This window comes from Arachis duranensis, chromosome 3 (assembly GCF_000817695.3).
Source record: "Arachis duranensis cultivar V14167 chromosome 3, aradu.V14167.gnm2.J7QH, whole genome shotgun sequence".
In the NCBI taxonomy this organism is placed as follows: Eukaryota; Viridiplantae; Streptophyta; class Magnoliopsida; order Fabales; family Fabaceae; genus Arachis; species Arachis duranensis.
This window is the reverse complement of record NC_029774.3, coordinates 120,766,463-120,784,742: the sequence shown is the minus strand read 5'-3', so window position 1 is coordinate 120,784,742 and position 18,280 is coordinate 120,766,463. Positions and strand designations below refer to the sequence as shown.

The window sequence follows — 18,280 nt, the reverse complement described above, 5'->3', positions numbered from 1 at the left end:
ACATGAAGAAGAGGGGGAAAAACATTGGTAGGAGAAAATAATGATGGAAACTTTTGGAAAGTTTAATAAATATAAAATTGGATTTGTTCTTTAATTAAGTTATTGTAATTGTATAGTATTTTCTTACTTGACTTGTGTTAATAAATTAAATTGAAGCCTTGTTTGACAACTTGTCCAAATTCCAATATATTCCATAATGCATGGTTCGCACTTTTCAAACAAAGGCCACGTACTTCACCAAGTGCGGCCATCTAAAATATTATATGAAATGACTAAAATAGCCCTGTGATTCCAAATTTTCTACATCAATACAAATTAATTTAATAAAAAATGAGATTACGTAAGAGTATAGACGAAACTTAAAAAAAATATTTGAAGAGGCAAAAAATTTTAATAAAAAAATATATTAGTATTTATATTAAAATAAAATTTATAAATATAATTATTTTATTTTAAAATTTATTATTAATATGTAGGAATACATATGGTTAAGATTAACAAAAAAAAATTAAATTTGAGTTTGATTAATAAAAAATTTTGTTTAAGTTAATAAGCCAAATTAATTTAAAATAAAAAATTAATTTTGAAAAAATCCATTTTTACATGAAAAAATAATTAGTTTTTGCATATAAAAATCTATTTTTATTTAAAAAAAACTAATTTTTTTAATCTAAAAACTGATTTTTCTTTATAAAAAACTGATTTTTCTTTAAATTATATAAAATCAATTACAACTTATAAATTATTTTTTAATATTTTAAAAGATAATTTTACTTTTGATAATATTTATCTTTCAAAAGTTTTAATATTAATTATTTTTATTATTATTTTTATTACAAATCAAATAATATAATACAAAGTTAAAATTTTATTGAAGTAAAAATGATAAGAAGGAAAGAATTATCCACCCCAATAAAAAATTCTACAAGAAAGAGAGTACCTGAAAAAGAAAGAGATAGAGAAAGAGCAGAAAGAAGAAAACAAAATTTATAAAAATTTCTGTATCCATCATTGTCCTGCATAAAAGAATGAACACAAAAGTATAAAAAACTGTCTTAGAGATAATTTGTTCAGTGTCCATGTCTCTACTTCCAAACATTTTTTAAACATGTGTTGTCTATGTCTCTGTGCTGCCTCCAAAAACAAATGCTACCAAATAGACACAAAAATATAACAACATATAAACTTAAATATAAATATATATATTTCATTGTGTTAAGTAATAATATACACAATAATATACTAAATTTTTATTTATATCAAAATATTAAATTTATCTTTATAAAACACTACTATTACTACTATTATCTACGATTATCATCAATATTACTGTTCCGTCCTGAATAAACTGAGGTCTGAGAATCTCAAGGAGGTTGCTGGGCTTCCAATCCGAACTATAAGTCGTCAGGAAGCAGTGTTGTGAATAACCTCGGCGCTTAGAAACACGGCGGCGGGAGCACCTGCAAAAGGGACTCCGACGCTCAAGTAAGTATGTGAGTTAAGAGATAAGAGTAATGGAACTGAAGTGAAATTTGTGACCAGTCTTTTTGTGGCGTATGGGACCTGGCCTTATAGGTGCGAGTTGTGTTGGGATTCCGGTTTGTTTGCCAAGTGCTGTTATTGGTATCTTTGACTTGTGTTCGGTCTTGTGGGTAACGGACAGAAGATATCACTTGGTGTGTGGATGACTCAGCAGGGAAGTGTTGATCTGTTTTGTAGATGTTCGGTTAGTCAGTGCTGATTCCTTGGTCGAGTATATCGCGGTTAGTCAGTGCTGATTCCTTGGCCGAGTATATCGCGATACACGTCATAGCCCCCAAGCTCGGCTGGTGTTGTGTTAGGAACGGCAGCTGAGCTCTTGAGAATTTTGAATTTTTATTTTTTCTTTTTGCGCGGTAAATGTATGGTGGGCCTGCTTGAGGGGTTTTTTCATTTTAGTAAACCGTGTCGTTTTTATTGCGCATTAATGCCGTTTCGGTTTTCCACGTTTGTAATGGGTATGGTTTTAGCTTTGTCCACTAAAATAGTGGGCTTGCAATAATCACATCTTTTGGAACTTACGCTTTACTGCTTTGTCTTCTCACCGTTTTATCCTTGCTATGTCTTCGAAAGGTTATTGTTCTCTCTCTCTCTTCGTCTTTTACTGTTACTGCCTCTGTGAGTTCATGGCGGGGGAAAAATTGAAAGAGAAGTTATAGGCTGTTGAGGTTAGGGAGGATGATCCTTACCATTGGGTTAATGAAGATGTTAGAACCCGATCATCTTCTTTTACTAGTGTTGACTCCCTTTCTGAGTTGAGACGATTGAATTTCGTAAGGAGTGGTTTTGGGGTTACTGTTGAACTTCTCCCGTGCTCTAGTGATGATAGGGTTTTTGAGAGAAGGGGGAACTGGTTATATTTTTATATTTATACTCCATGCATGGTTGAACTTGGTGTGAGATTTCCATTTTCATCCTTTGAATGCGATGTTCTTATCCAACTGAACTGTGCTCCTTCGCAATTACACCCTAACTTCTGGGCGTTTCTTCGCACTTTTCAGGTTTTAATGGATTATCTGTCTTTTCCTTGTTCCCTGACGTTGTTTTTCTCACTCTTTCAAGCGAAAGGTACTCGAAAGGGTTTGTGGGTTTGCTTTAGCAGTTTCCCTGATCGTTCCATATTTCTTCTTTACAAATCTTCCTTTAAAAACTTCAAATCCCTTTTTGTTAAAGTCCGGTCCATTGAGTCCGAGTATCCGTTTTATCTGGACGATGAGTTTAGTGAAAGGTTTCCTCTTTATTGGTGCTCTGAGCCGAGTCAGATTCTTGAGGCGTCTGAGCGGAGTGAGGAGGAAGAGTTTGTGTTGGATTTTTTGGTTGAGAGTGTTGCCGCTGGGGAGTGTATGTCTATTTCTGACATTCTGCGTTTGTATGATTCGGGTGACATTGAGGGTTTGAAAGTGTATATAGGTAATGTTGTGTTTGATTTTCGTCCATACCACTGTTCGTTTGGTTTTACTGATGTTGTTGGTTATTTTGTAGGTGGGCGAGTACCTCTGTTGGACCCCTCGAAGTTGCAATCCTTTTTGAACAAGAAAAAGGAGAAAACTGTTGGTCCTGCCGAGCATAAAGAGGGTGGTGATCAAGCTTTTTCTTCCGTTGGTCGTCCGGCTTCTTCATTCAAGAGGAAGAGGGACGATGTGTCTTTGGAGGTTATTTCTGAGGCTGACCAGGAAGTCCTTGGCGGTGGTGACCCTGTTTTTGAACGGCAGAAAAAACTTCATGGCTTTATTGCGGAGTCAAGTTCTCATTCTCTTTGGAGCGAGCAGTTCAACTTTGCTGAACTTTCTGACCGGGCCTCTCAGTACCCAGGGGATATGCTTATGACTCGCCGGATTGGTATGGAAGGACTTGGCAAATTCGTTCAGGTTTGTTTCTTGTTATTTGAAGTCATCTTCATTATTTCTTTATAGTTTTGTCCTTATTTTGGTGTGGCGGTTACAGATCATTGGGTCCCGCTTGATGTGTGTCGGTCGCACTGCCGAACTCATTGATGCTGAGCAACAGGAGGTCGTGGATAAGGCTGCGGTTGTGGAGAAGTCGTATAAGACAAAGGTGGAAGAATTGGAGAAGTCAATAAAAGAGAAAGATGATGTTATTGCGAAGGCAAAGGAGTCAGAAAAGGAGATAGCTCGGCTGAGGGATCAGATTCGGCTATTGCAAACTGAGGTGAAAGAAAGTGATGTTGCGAAGGGAGGGCTCACAGCTCGTATTCATGAGTTGGAAGAGAACGGTATGGAGATGTTCTCCTATGGCTTTGAACGGGCTGTGAGCCAGATTTCTCTATTGGCTCCTGAATTTGATATTGATCGACTTGATATGACGAAGATAGTGGTAAATGGGAAGTTGGTTGTGGATGGGAGTGTAGAGGAGCATGATGAGAATGTTCCTCCTCCTTCTTAGTTTGGATGTTGTTCTTTTTTTTTCTTTGTAAGTGAACTTATATAATTGTGGACGAAGTGTTAGCTAGTTTGAACTTATTTGCTGGTTCCGACCATGTTTAGGTCGGCCTATGTTTTGTGTTTGGGATCTTACTTTATTTTGATAGTAAGTATGATAGTTGGTAACGGAATCATTCGTAGTTGAATGTATATTTTGCATATTTCGATAATGAAATGTGAAGTGTTTGATTAGACTTGAATATTGATGATTAAGTATATTGTGCGTCAGGCCTCGTTAAAACCCTCCTCAGGCAAAAACCCTTTTGGGAAAAAAGGCTCTAAGGGGGAAAAAGAGTACCCTCATCCGCGATTTGTTCGACTTAGGATTGGTACATCTTTAAAGAGGAGATATTCCAGGTTCCGGATATTGGGTTGCCTTGTAATGTTTGTAATTGATAAGCCCCCATGCCAAGCACCTTTATTACTCGGAATGGACTTTCCCAGTTAGCGGCGAGCTTTCCATGGGCTGGGGGACGTCTGGCCTCTTCTGTTCGTCTGAGCACTAAGTCACCTTCTGTGAATGTCCTCGGTGATACTTTCTTGTTGTGTTTCTTTTCGGTTATTTGTTTTATTGCTCTTTGTCTGATGGCTGCTAGCTCCCTGGATTCCGATCAGTGCCTCGGACCCATAGACTAGTTTAAAGGGTGTTTCGCCCATGGTGATCTGTATTGTTGTGTTATAGCCCCATAATATTTCTGGGATCAGTTCCGCCAATTCTCCCTTAGCATCATTTAGTTTTTTCTTTATCGCCTGCAATACAACTTGGTTAGCAGCTTCAGCCTGCCCATTGGTTTGTGGGTGTTCGACTGAGCTAAAATGATACTTTATGTCAAAGTTTTTTAGGAATGAACCGAGCTTATTGTCTGTAAATTGCCTACCATTATCAGATATTATCTCCCTATGTATTCCAAATCGGCATATAATGTTTTTCCATATAAATGATCGTACCTTTTCGGCCGTTATTTTTGCTAATGGTTGTGACTCTATCCATTTTGAGAAGTAGTCTACCGCTACTAAGAGAAATTTTACCTGGCCTGTCGCTGTTGGAAATGGGCCGAGTATATCGAGCCCCCATCTGTAGAATGGCCAGCTTACCTCCATGCTATGTAATAGCTCGGCTGGTCTTGTAGATATAGCTGCGTGTTTCTGACAGTTGTCACATGCTTTGACTTTTGCTATGCAATCCCTTTTTACGGTTGGCCAGTAATACCCAGTTCGGACGATTTTAGCCGCAAGTGCTCGTCCTCCGATGTGGTTTCCACAGACTCCCTCGTGTACTTCGTCCATTACTTCTTTTGCTTCGTCTTTGCTTAGGCATTTTAGCAGTGGTTGTGAGAATCCTCGTCTATAGAGTTTTCCTCCTACGCTTGTGTAAAGACTGGCCTTTCATCTGAAATGTTGAGGTTTGAGCTCGTCTCTTGGTATGGCGCCTGTATTAATATATTCAAGGAAAGGAGTTCTCCAATCATGGAGGTGGTTAATATTTATCACGTGTAGTAGTTCGGTGCTTGGTTTTTCTAGTGAGAGTTGTGTTAATGTGGATGTTTGTGTGTCTGCCCTAGTGGCTGCGAGCTTGGATAGTACATCTGCTCTCACATTTTTTTCTCTATTGACATGCAGTATGCTAAATGAATTGAATTTTGAAATGAGATCCTTTGCTATGAGCCAGTATCGCTCAAGCAACGGATCTTTTACCTGAAATTCTCCTCGGATTTGCTGGACCACGAGGAGGGAGTCGCAGTGTGCTGTCAAGCTCTGTACTTGGAAGCTCAGGGCAAGTTTGAGTCCTGCAATAAGGGCTTCGTATTCGGCCTGGTTGTTGCTTGCTGGGAAGTGGAACTGGAGTGCCTGTTCGGCTATTACCTTGTCTCCTTCTTTGAGAATGACCCCTGCTCCACTTCCTTCTCGGCTTGATGCTCCATCGACGTGCAGTTCCCAAAACTTGTCGCATTCATCGGTCGTTAGTTTTGAGATGAAGTCGGCCAGTACTTGTGCTTTTAAGGCTGACCTGGGTTGGAACTGAATGTCAAATTCTGAAAGTTCAATGGACCATTTGATGAGACGTCCGGCCAGCTCTGGTTTCGTCAGTATCTGTCTTAATGGTTGGTTCGTCTTCACTATAATTGTGTGGCTTTGGAAGTAGTGTCTTAGTCTCCTTGCTGTGATTATTAGCGTCAGGGCGAGTTGTTCTATCTTCGGGTATCGTTGCTCTGTTGGTTGCATGACTCTACTGATGAAGTACACTGGCCGTTGTATTTTTCCTGTTTCGAGGACAAGAGCCGAACTTATAGAATAATTTGAAACAGACAAATATAAATATAGAGGTTTACCAATTTCTGGCCTTTGTAGCACGGGTGGTGCTGATAGGATTGCTTTGAGCTCGGAGAAAGCCTTCTCGCCCTCTTCTGTCCAGTGGAATTTTTTGTTCTTCGATATTGTCTGAAAAAGGTGATATGCTCGGTTTGATGCTGTGGGTATGAATCGAGATAATGCAGCTATCCTTCCTGCTAACTGTTGCACTTCTTTTATCGTTTTAGGGCTCGCCATATTGAGTACTGCCGAACACTTTTCAGGGTTTGCCTTGATTCCTCGTGAGGTGAGCATGAATTCGAGGAACTTTCCTCCTTTTACCCCAAAAGCACATTTTTCCGGGTTCAGTCTCATATTATATGCTCGGATCTGTCTGAATATCTCGCTGAGATCTTCACAATGTGATTTTTCTTTGGTGGTCTTGGCGACCATGTCGTCTACATAGATTTTCATGTTGCGTCCTATTTGGTGATGGAAGACCTTATCCATCAAGCGTTGATAGGTTGCACCTGCATTCTTTAAGCCAAACGGCATTACTCGATAACAAAAGTTTCCATGTTCCGTTATGAATGCTGTCTTGCTTTGGTCTTCAGGATGCATGAGTATTTGATTATACCCAAAGTATGCATCCATGAAGCTTAAGATTTTGAAACATGATGCATTGTCTACAAGCTTATCAATGCATGGTAAGGGGTAGGCATCTTTAGGGCATGCTTTATTTAAATCTGTAAAATCGACGCACATGCGCCATTTACCTGAGTTTTTTCTTACCATTACCACATTTGAGAGCCATGTGGTGAAGCGGATTTCTCTGATGAAGTTGGCTTGTAAGAGTTTGCTGGTTTCTTCTAAGGCTGCTTTTGATTTCTCTGCTCCTAGGTTTCTTTTCTTTTGAGCTATAGGTCGGCTTGCTGAGTTGGTGGCAAGTTTGTGACAGATGACGTCTGGACTTATTCCAGGCATGTCTACTGGGGTCGCGAACAGGTCAGAGTTGGCTTGTAGTAACTTTATGAGATCCGACCTTTCTTGGTCTTGTAGCGCCTGACCGATGTATGTTACCTGTTCTGGCTTTGATGTCAGTTGGATTTTCTGAAGTTCATCTATTGGTTGATGTCTTTCTTCTGTGTCTCCCTGGGGGTCAAGCTCGGCTAGGGATAAGACTTCCTCCATAGTTTATACTGCTTTGACCTCATGTTGTTTATTCCTCGTATCCGACCTTTTTAGGCTTGAGTTATAACATTGCCAAGCTTGTTGTCGGTCTGAGTGGATTGTTGCTACTCTGCCATCTTGTGCTTGAAACTTAGCACATAGATGAAAAGTTGATATTACTGCTCTGAACATGTTCAGAGCAGGTCTCCCGAGAATAATATTATAAGGACTAATGCAGTTGACTATCAGGTATTGTACATCGAGGGTTCTGGATGATGGGTTCTCACCTATCGTCGTTTTTAGCCATATATAGCCTTTTATTGGTACTCTTCCTCCAGAGAATCCTACTAGTTCTCCGGAGGAAGGTTGTATGAGTTTTTCAGATAAGTTTATTTTTAGAAAGGTAGAATAAAAGAGAACGTCTGCACTGCTACCTGGGTCCAGAAGGACCTTTCTTACCAGTAACTCTCCTGTTTGGATGGAAATTACCACTGGGTCGTCTGCATGCGATGTTGCCGAGCATATGTCTGCTTGGTTAAAAGTGATCTCAAGGTCGTCCACCTATTTGTTGTGTGGAGTTGTTCCTTCGATTGCTAACATAGTGCGGTAGCTTCGTTTTCGTGCTGAGGCTGTTTCTCCGCCACATGCGAATCCTCCTGATATGCAATTGATGACTCCTTTTGGGGGATTATTGCTTGGCCATTTGTCGGTTTCTTTGTTCCTCGGAGTTTGTTGCTTATCTTGATCTGTCTTTGCTCCTTTGTGCCTCGTGCCTTCGATGTATTTGTCTAGGAGTCCTTGTCGGGCTAATCTTTCCAGCAAGTCTTTGGCTACGATGCACTCGTCGGTGGTATGACCATATTTCTGATGGACGGCGCAGTGCTTGGTCCTGTCCACGAATCTTTGGTCCTGGTAGCTTCCGGCCCTAACAGGGGGTTTGATGATTTTGGCGTTGAGTATTTCCTTGATGATCCTTTCTCTCTTTGTGTTGAACCTGGTGTAGTTGTCAAACTTCGGTGTAAGTTTAAACGTTTTTCTGGTGTTTCTGTTGTCCCCTGATCTGATTGTTCGGCTCTCTTCTTTTCGGGGTTGCTTTTTGTCTACTTTCTCGACCTCGCGAAGTTCTTCAATTTCCATCTGCCCTGCGGCCCTTTCTCGGAATTCCTCTAGGGTTCTCGGTTTCGTGACAGCAATTGTTTCTCTGAATTTTCCGGGCTTGAGGCAGGCTTTTATGGCGTGAAGATGGACAGCAGGATCTAGATCAGGTATCTCCATTGTTGCATCAGCGAATCTAGTTAAATAGTCCTTCAGGCTTTCTTGTGGACCTTGGCGGATGGTGGCGAGGTAATCTGACCCGTGGACATAAATGCGTGCAGCCGCAAAGTAGTCTATGAAGGATCTTGCCAATTCCTCGAAGGAAGAGATTGATCCTTCAGGTAGTTTTGAAAACCAAAGTAGGGCCGCACCGTCGTGGTAGGTCGGAAAAGTCCTGCAAAAAACAGGTTCATTTTTAGGTCCGTTAAAGAACATCATAGACTGAAATTTCTTAATGTGAGCCCGGGGGTCACCAATCCCCTAATATGGCTCGAGTGATGAAGGTAATGTAAAATGTTTTGGCATTTGGTAATTGGTAATCTCCTCGGAAAATGGGTTATCCAAGGTCAGTTTCTCCTTTGGTGGGTCGATGCTCAGTAGGCTCGCGTTGCCTTTCCCGTTGTGTCCATTGTCCTTTTGCTTGTTGACATTATTCTGAGTGGATAACTCGATAAGTCTTTTTACTTCTGCCTGTAGGTCAGTTAACTGGGCCATGAGTTCGGCCTGAGAGGGTTGAAAGACTCTGTTGTCAGCCATGGATAGGAGCTGTGAAATCCTGTGTAGAAGAATACAAAGCAATATATGGTTAAACAAAAGTGGGGTTAGCATAACTTTTGAGCCCCACGGTGGGCGCTAAATGTTCCGTCCTGAATAAACCGAGGTCTGAGAATCTCAAGGAGGTTGCTGGGCTTCCAATTCGAACTATAAGTCGTCAGGAAGTAGTGTTGTGAATAACCTCGGCGCTTCGAAACACGGCGGTGGGAGCACCTGCAAAAGGGACTCCGACGCTCAAGTAAGTATGTGAGTTAAGAGATAAGAGTAATGGAACTGAAGTGAAATTTGTGACCTGTCTTTTTGTGGCGTATGGGGCCTGGCTTTATAGGTGCGAGTTGTGTTGGGATTCCGGTTTGTTTGCCAAGTGCTGTTATTGGTATCTTTGACTTGTGTTCGGTCTTGTGGGTAACGGACAAAAGATATCACTTGGTGTGCGGATGGCTCAGCAGGGAAGTGTTGATTTGTTTTGTAGATGTTCGGTTAGTCAGTGCTGATTCCTTGGCAGAGTATATCGCGGTTAGTCAGTGCTGATTCCTTGGCTGAGTATATCGCGATACACGTCAATTACTATCATCATTATTATTATTATCATCATCATCATCTATAATTTAACAAAAATTCTTAAAACAAATTTCTTAATAATAATTATTTGTCTCTCTAAAAAAATTGACAGAAAAACAACTAGTAATCACAGTAATAATTAACCAAAATTAAAAAAAATTAAGAGGATAAGAGAGATGAGGTGACGCAATAAAAAGTGAGAAGAATACAATAGCGGCTACAAGTTGATGGCGATGGCAATTGTGAAATAAAAAAAATGAGTAGACACGACGCACGAATGTTCTTGTGTCACAAGAGGTGGGCGTTGCAAGATGCTAGGCCGCAAGGGGTGAATGACAACGGTGTTGTGAGGAGTTGGGTTGCGAGGGATGGATGATGATGGCTCTGCGACGATACAGCAACTTTCTATTCATGAGGGCTGAACAGCGACAACTTTGTGACTGTTTCAATGATGGGCGACAGATCTTTCCGGGTGGCTAAGAGTAGCGGTGGCAGAGGGAAGAGTGATTGAAGGAATATGATAGAGGCAGAAGAAGATGAAGGAGAGAAGAGGAAAGGAGAGAGAAGAAGAAACGTTACTAGGGTTTAGGGTTAAAATTGAAATTTAAAGAGAAGAAAATCAGTCTTGTATCTATGTCTTAGTGTTTTAACTTATAGATTGTACACAAATTTTGTATTTATATCCATCTATGTCTTTCCATGTCCACAAGTTTTCATTGTCTCGCCAAACAAAACGGAGGTCGTACGTTACCGTGTCCATGTCTTAGAGGGACATGGAAAGTAACCAAACGCTACCTAGTCACCACTCACTAATAGAAATTGGCAAAAAAAATTCGAATCTGCAGGTATTTATGGGAATTATCTGTGACGGAAAAGAAAATAAAGACTCACTAAATCTTTACGGGGACAAAAATCCATCTTCACAAATAAACGCGGGAATAGAGGCGAGGACTAAAGTACTCGCTTCATAGAGATTCGCTAAATCCCTGTTAGAGTGAAATTATTCAAATACCTTTTATATATAATGTAAGTATATGTTTAGTTTTTTTTAGATTGTATTTAGAAATAAATTAATGATATGTATAATATTTAAATTTGTACCAACCAATTATTTAACTTTGTATCATTATAAGAAGAAAGTACTATCACAAAGCTATAATTATCGACCAAATTTTGTTATGTTGCAAATTTTTCTATTTCATTTTATTTTAGTTGGAGATTTAGTTGAATAATATTGAATAGGTTTAATAATCTACAGGTATTCATGGTTGTTTTTTTTTAGTTTAATAGTAACGAGTATCCGCCCTCTTATGCGAAAAAAATAAACAGGGACAAAATAGACATAAATGGGAGGCAATTTTTTAAATGGAAACGAAAAACGGGAAAAGAATTCCCGCCCCATAGATATTCATTAGAGTAAATATTTAAATTGGTTTCTGAAAGATTACTCGATCTCCAAATTGGTTCCAAAAGAATAAATTAATCAAAATTGTCTCCTAAAAATTTAAAAATGGTAATGTTAGTCCTTCTGTCTATTATTTGATTGATGGTGTTACCATTTGCTTACTTGACCGTTAGCGTGACATGTTAGCCAACGTTTAAACGACGTCGTTTTCTTTTCTCACCCCTTACAACGCTTCATTTTCCATCCCTATTTCGTTTTCATCTCTCTAATTCCAACCTTCTTCTGAAAATAAAACATCTCTCTAATCCTTTCGTCTTCGGTTCTCACCTCCACCAAGACGAAGCATTGAACGGCGACTATCAGCCTAGACAGACAACGACATTGTGTTGGAGTTGAAGGTGACCGGTTTGCGACAACCTTGGTCAACCGAAAAGGGCACACCATCGCCTTGCGTGAGAGGTAGGTCGCCTTTTTTTGTTAGTTTCTGAATTTGATTGTGGTTTTATCTCCTGATGAATGTACTTATATGATCGGTGGAAGTCCATTGTTACTGTTTGCAATGTTAGAGTTTGAAAAAATATGTTCAGGCTTAGGGCTTTCGTGGTGATCCATGAATGACTCTGTTTTTCGAAATTTGAGAACAATGGTTGCGCTCTGTATAGCTGCATGTGTGTGTTTTGTTTTCATTTTTGTAGTTGATGATGAATCTACTTTGCTTGTTTATGAAAAAAATCCAATAGTTTAGTGTGTTGCTGTTTTGGTTGCAGATGGAAGGTCCTCCTATGACCTTTGTATTTCACCATGATGGGAAGTTCAAAACAGATGAATCAGGATATCTATTTTATGAACCAGATAATATTGAAGTATTAATGGGTGTAGAAGCAGACACTCTGGATGTGTTTTTTGTGAAGGAATATTATGACCTTTGTATTCCTAGAACACTTCTGGATAATGGCTTGAGGAGGCTATAAAATGATGCTAATCTGTTGGCATTGGTTAAGGACTGCAGGAAGAATCATCACCTCATAAACATCTATTTTGAGCATGTAGTTGACTAGTTTCTAGGCCACACGTGGTTGACTGCATGAGCGAGGATGATGATGATGTACTACAGTTGCCAACTATCCCTGAACCCCCAGAAAAAGTGAATAAGGACCATAATGAAGCAATGTCTCAACCTTATTGTAAGACCACAAAAAAATCACCTCAGCCAAAAAGGAACAAATCTCAGCCCACCAAGTTACCCTCTCCTCAATCCATGCCTCAACCCGAACCTAAGCCCACACCTGGACCAACAGCTAAGTCCATACCTGAGCCCACACCTGAGCCAACTCCTCAGTCCACACCTAAGCCCACACTTAGCCAACACATCAGCCCACACAAAAGCCCCTCCTTAGCCCACATCTAATCCCATAAAAAAGTCCACCCACCAGCCCAAGCCTTGGACTAAACCCTAGGTTGCTAAAGGTTCCGCCAAGCCTACACCAGCCGATAAAATCAATAAGAAGGCGAAAGATACAACCAAAACAAGATCTGAAAGCCAAGTTAAGGCAACTCCAATTGATAATAATAGTGACTCTCATGATTTATATGAGAGTGCTGAAGACAGTTTATACAAGCCTCCAAAAGTTGTAGGAGATTCTATATACAGTAATGACAGTGACAGTAGAGTTAATGGAGGACAGTCTTCTAGGGTCAAGAAAGTAGATCATAGAGAGAAGCATAGACCTACTGCTGACAGAGCAAGGGACAAAGCTGTTGACATTGACAACTCCTGCTACGAGGATATTGAATCTGATGAATGCTCTGATGCAGGTATTGTTTATTTAATTGTCTATGAGTTATCCAAGTTGCTTGTTTTATAGATCTCTGTGAATTATGTTGAGTTAAGAAAATTAACTAAATTAATTAGTGATGACAAACATTATTTTATTGGGCAAAATAAATAAATATTAATTATTTATAATTATATGCTGCTGATTATTTATGATGATATGTTGCAGGCCAAAAATAAATATAATGCAGCAGCAGCCCAAGTGAATGAGAGAACATATAAATAAGGTTGGTGGGCTAAAATGCAAATGAAGCCCAAAAGAAACAAAGAATACAAGGCAACGGGCTGAATAAAAAAGATCTGATCCAAGCCCAGTTCATTGCCTCTCTCATTCAAACTCTTCCATCTTGCTCTCACCCAAAAGCAACGTTAACCTGTCCCCTCTTGGTCAGAACTCAGAAAAAGAAAGAGAGAGCTTATTCCCTAAGCTATTCACTAAAGAAACAAGAAAGAGAAGATTAAGCAAATGATAGAAGTCTAATCACCCATCATCAATCTATATCAAGAAGAGGTCAGAAGTTAAAGGTGATTTTCATTTCCTTCTACATGCATCTCATTTTCTTCTCTTCTTCCCAACACTCTGCCATTCCAAAAATGGGTTACAAGGAAAAGTTAATTTTTGCTCCAATCTGCTGTGTATCGACGGTCACAAATGTATCTTGGGGACCAAGTTGGTTTTCAATGCCTGAGATAGGGTTTTACCATTGAAAACATCTGTGTATGATGTCAAATGTCTTCGGTCAAGCAAAAAGGAGACAGCTTGGAAATCAATTTGGGATAAATGAAGAAAGTAATCTCTGTACACCACTACTGTACATCAATAGTCAAGATTGTTTCTTGGAGACCAAGAAGTATCTCAAGGGTTCAGATCTGGGTTCACCATTGAAAATAATTTTCTTTGCTTCCCTGAGGCTTTCGGTCAAGCAAGAAAAAGTCAGACTCAAATTTCTAATTTGGGGATTAACTGGAAAAGTGACGTGGTAAGTTGGTGAAGCACACAGCTCAAGAAGTTGACCTTGGGAGAAGATCCCAGCAACATGCAAGGAGAATAAAAGAAGACTTCCTGCTCATTCAAAACTAAGGAGAGAAACCAGAGTTTGAGAGTTGTGTTCTGTGAAGTATTCCCTGTGAAGTTCCTCTACTTGGATAATGCTCTCTATCAAAGAAGCATTCGGCCAATACTGAAGAACAAAATTAGAGGTTTGCAAAGCTGGTTTTTAACATAGCAAAGAGGCTGTTGATGAAGTCAATCTCCTTCATGTTTTACTGATTGTAATGTACTTTTCTATGTTTATCTTTCTGTAATTTCTTGTGAGAAAAGGCATTATGAGAAAGCTCAAGTAAAAGCCATGAGTGAAAAAAGGCTGAGTGAAACACTTGAGAGAAAAGCCTAGAGTTATTTTCAGATTTCTTTAGATATGTCTATGTCTTGTATCTTGTACCTGTGATGTATCCCTTTCTTAGTTGGGTTAGCACTAAGAGGTATAGTTAGGTATTAGCATAGCCAATGTCAAGTTAGGTTAGAACTTGAGTGTGAAAGGATTGAGTCAATCCTGTGTTATTGGTGTATGTAATACTGTTAACTATAGTGAAATTCTTCCATAGTTGTGGAGGAGATTGGATGTAGGTTGCATAGCATAAGGCAACCGAACCAGGATACTTGCTGGTGTTAGCTTTTCTCTTCTCTACTGTGTTCTGTTTTCTGATATTCATGAGACAAAAACAAGTGCTGATGGAGTGGTGACTCCAAAAGAAGAAGCTGAATGTAATAAAGATGATAAGAAGAAGATAGAGCTGAATGCTAAAGCAATCAACCTTCTTCACTGTGCTATCAGCTTTGAAGAGTACCGGAAGGTGTCTAGATGCAAGACAGCCAAAGAAATCTGGAAAAAACTCCAGGTTACACACGAAGGCACTAAACAAGTCAAAGAAACGAGGATTGATATGCTGCGAAAAGAGTACGAGATGTTTAGCATGAAGGATGGAGAAAGCATTGATGAAGCATTTGAGAGATTCTCAATCATAATCAACAACCTTGATGCTATGGGTACAAACTACGCAGAACAAACCTTGGTGAGAAAACTTTTCAAGTTCAAAGGAGCACAAGATCGACTTGAGCAAAGTGATGTGCCATCACTGCAAGGAGGCTGGACACTTCAAGCTAAATTGTCCAAAGCTCAAAAAGGAGGACAAAGGAAAGAAGGAAAGGAAGAGAGTACTCATGGCAGCTTGGGAGGATCTTGAGAATGACTCAAATGAAGAAGAAGAATCTGAAGGAGATGACAAAGACTGCTTCATGGGTGGAAACAACAATCTTGATGAGGTAAATTATTATGATTTGACCATTGAAGACTTGCATGCTATTATTGATGATCTTACCTTAAACACCTCAAAACTGCTTGACAAATACAATGAATGTAGATCTGAAAGAGATGTGTTAAGAGCTGAAAATAATTTTTTAAAAGAAAAAGTGAAGGAAACTGAATGTGCTTTGGACATCATTGAAGAAAACAGATGTCTAAAATCTGAACTTGAAAAATTAAAAGGAAAGCACATTGTGGATCCTTCACATGAGTTAATTGCTGAAAATGAAAGATTAAATGATATGATTAAAAGGCTGAATGGTGACTTAGCAAAATTTGCTCAAGGTCCTAGTAACTTGGACAAATTACTTGCAAGTCAAAGACCATTGTTTGAAAAATCTGGTTTAGGCTACATAGCCAAGGAAGATACAGTTTCTAATATTCCCTCTATAAAGTTTGTGGCTTCTTCATCAAACACCAAAACCATACCAAACAAATCTGGTATTGAAAATGCTCCAATATTTGAAGAAAAATTTGATGAAGTACACACAAGTGAAACTAAGCCTTCACCAAAAACTGAACCATGTTCAAACCGGCCAGGTTTGGGTTACATTTCGAAAAATGAGGCTGTTTTCAAGAAACCACAATTTTACAACAGAACCTCATATTCGAAAGGTAAAAATGTTCAAAGAAATTCTGGTGAAAATGCTTTTGCAAAGAGGAATAACTTTAATAAAAACCAGTTTGTTAAAAGAAATGCATCTCCTCCAAAAACCAGAAAATTTCAAAGCTTTAATCATTTCAAGCAATATAACTCACATCAGTTTCAGCAACACACTCAAGAAAATCATTGTGTTAATTGCAAGAAATTTGGTCACTCATATGCACAATGCTTCATTGAAAAGAGAGTTGTAGGAAACAAAGTCTACAATGTTGTTTGTGATTTCAATGCACTTGGGCAACCAAGATGGATTAACTTCAAAGGATCCAAATTAATTTGGATACCTAAGGCTACTTGAAACTCATCATGCAGATTTGCCTAGCATCCAAGAACAAAAAGGACATGTGGTACATGGATAGTGGATGTTCAAGGCACATGACTGGAAGGTCAACCTACTTCATCAAACTAAATAAGTATGATGGAGGTTTTGTGACCTTTGGAGATGATGGTAAAGGTAAAATCATTGCTGTTGGAAAAGTAGGTAATGAGGAATCAACCTTCATTGATGATGTGCTTCTTGTTTGTGGTTTAAAGCACAATCTTTTAGCAAACTAAATAAGTATGATGAAGGTTTTGTGACCTTTGGAGATGATGGTAAAGGTAAAATCATTACTGTTGGAAAAGTAGGTAATGAGCAATCTACTTTCGTTGATGATGTGCTTTTGGTGTGTGGTTTAAAGCACAATCTTTTGAGTATAAGTCAGCTGTGTGATTTAGGATATTTAGTTGTTTTCAAAAGGCTTGAATGCTGTGTTGTTAATGAAAAGACAAATGAAGTGATGTTTGTTGCCAAGTGTTTCAATAATATGTATGGACTTACTCTTGATGAACTAAAGGATCAAAATGTAGCTTGTCTTCACTCTAAAGAATCTGAAAAGTGGTTGTGGCACAAGAGATTGGGCCATGCAAGTATGTTTCAAATAAACAAACTTGTAAGGAAAGAATTAGTAAGAGGTCTTCCTTTGATAAAGTTTGACAAAGACATCACTTGTGATGCTTGCCAAATGGGAAAACAAACAAAAAGTTCTTTTAAACCAAAGGAAGACATCTCTACTAAAAGACCACTTGAGTTGCTACACATTGATTTATTTGGTCCAAGAAGAACTCAAAGCCTAGGTGGTAAACATTATGGTTTAGTAATTGTGGATGACTATACTAGGTTTGGTTGGGTTTTATTTCTTGCACACAAAAATGAAGCTTTTTCATCCTTTGAACCTTTTTGCAAGAAACTTCAAAATGAAAAGGATTTAAAAATTTCTTCTATAAGAAGTGATCATGGAACTGAATCTGAAAATAATTTGTTTGAATCCTTTTGTGAGGAATTTGGAATATCTCACAACTTTTCTTGTCCAAGAACACCATAACAAAATGGTGTTGTGGAAAGAAGAAATAGAAGCATACAAGAAATGACAAGAGCTATACTACCAACAGTGGCCTTATCCACTGCAGAGGCTGAGTATATAGCTGCTTCTTCTTGATTTTTTGGGCTGAAGTGGTTAAAAACACAGCTTGCTGATTACAAATTAAAGGCTGAAAATATTCCCTTGATGTGTGATAATATGAGTGCCATTAATATTTCTAAAAATCCAGTCTTGCACTCTAGGACTAAACACATTGAAGTGAAATTTCACTCAATAAGAGAACATGTCCAAAGGGGGGATATTTGCATTCAATTTGTTAAATCAGAGGAGCAATTAGCAGATATCTTTACAAAACCATTAGCTGAGGACAGATTTTGCATGCTTAGGACTAGTTTAGGGATTTTAAGCTATGATTCATTGTTTGAGCTTTGCTGATGTGTTTGTTAAGTCTTGGTCTCACAGGTTCGAATGAGACAATTCTGGGCAGAAGAAGAACCATCACTCTGCACTTTATCTTCTAGGCTCTGAACCTTCTTGGAATAGGGTTCTGAAATTTGTTCAAGAATCCTCTTAACTTGCTGCAAATTGCAAACCTATCCATGTATTGTGCATGTCTTTTCTACATTTCTCATTATCATCATTTCAATTTTTGAAAAATCGCAACTTCTGTTTTAATTGTGCTAATGTCTTGTTTGAGAATTCTATTTTGCATGTCAAAGAGACATTTGTTGAATAAGAAATGAGAGATCTGGTTTTTGTCGTGTAAAAATGGACATGGACCATGCTT

The 18,280-nt window shown here is 38.8% G+C and overlaps 1 protein-coding gene across 1 annotated transcript; it reads right to left on the bottom strand.

Annotated features, from left to right (window-relative positions):
* Positions 1–8,000: 8,000 nt before the first annotated feature.
* LOC107480695 (uncharacterized) lies at positions 8,001–8,969 on the bottom strand. Its single transcript, XM_016100857.3, has one exon. The coding sequence runs from the start codon at positions 8,967–8,969 to the stop codon at positions 8,001–8,003; it is 969 nt and encodes a 322-aa protein (XP_015956343.3).
* Positions 8,970–18,280: the final 9,311 nt, after the last annotated feature.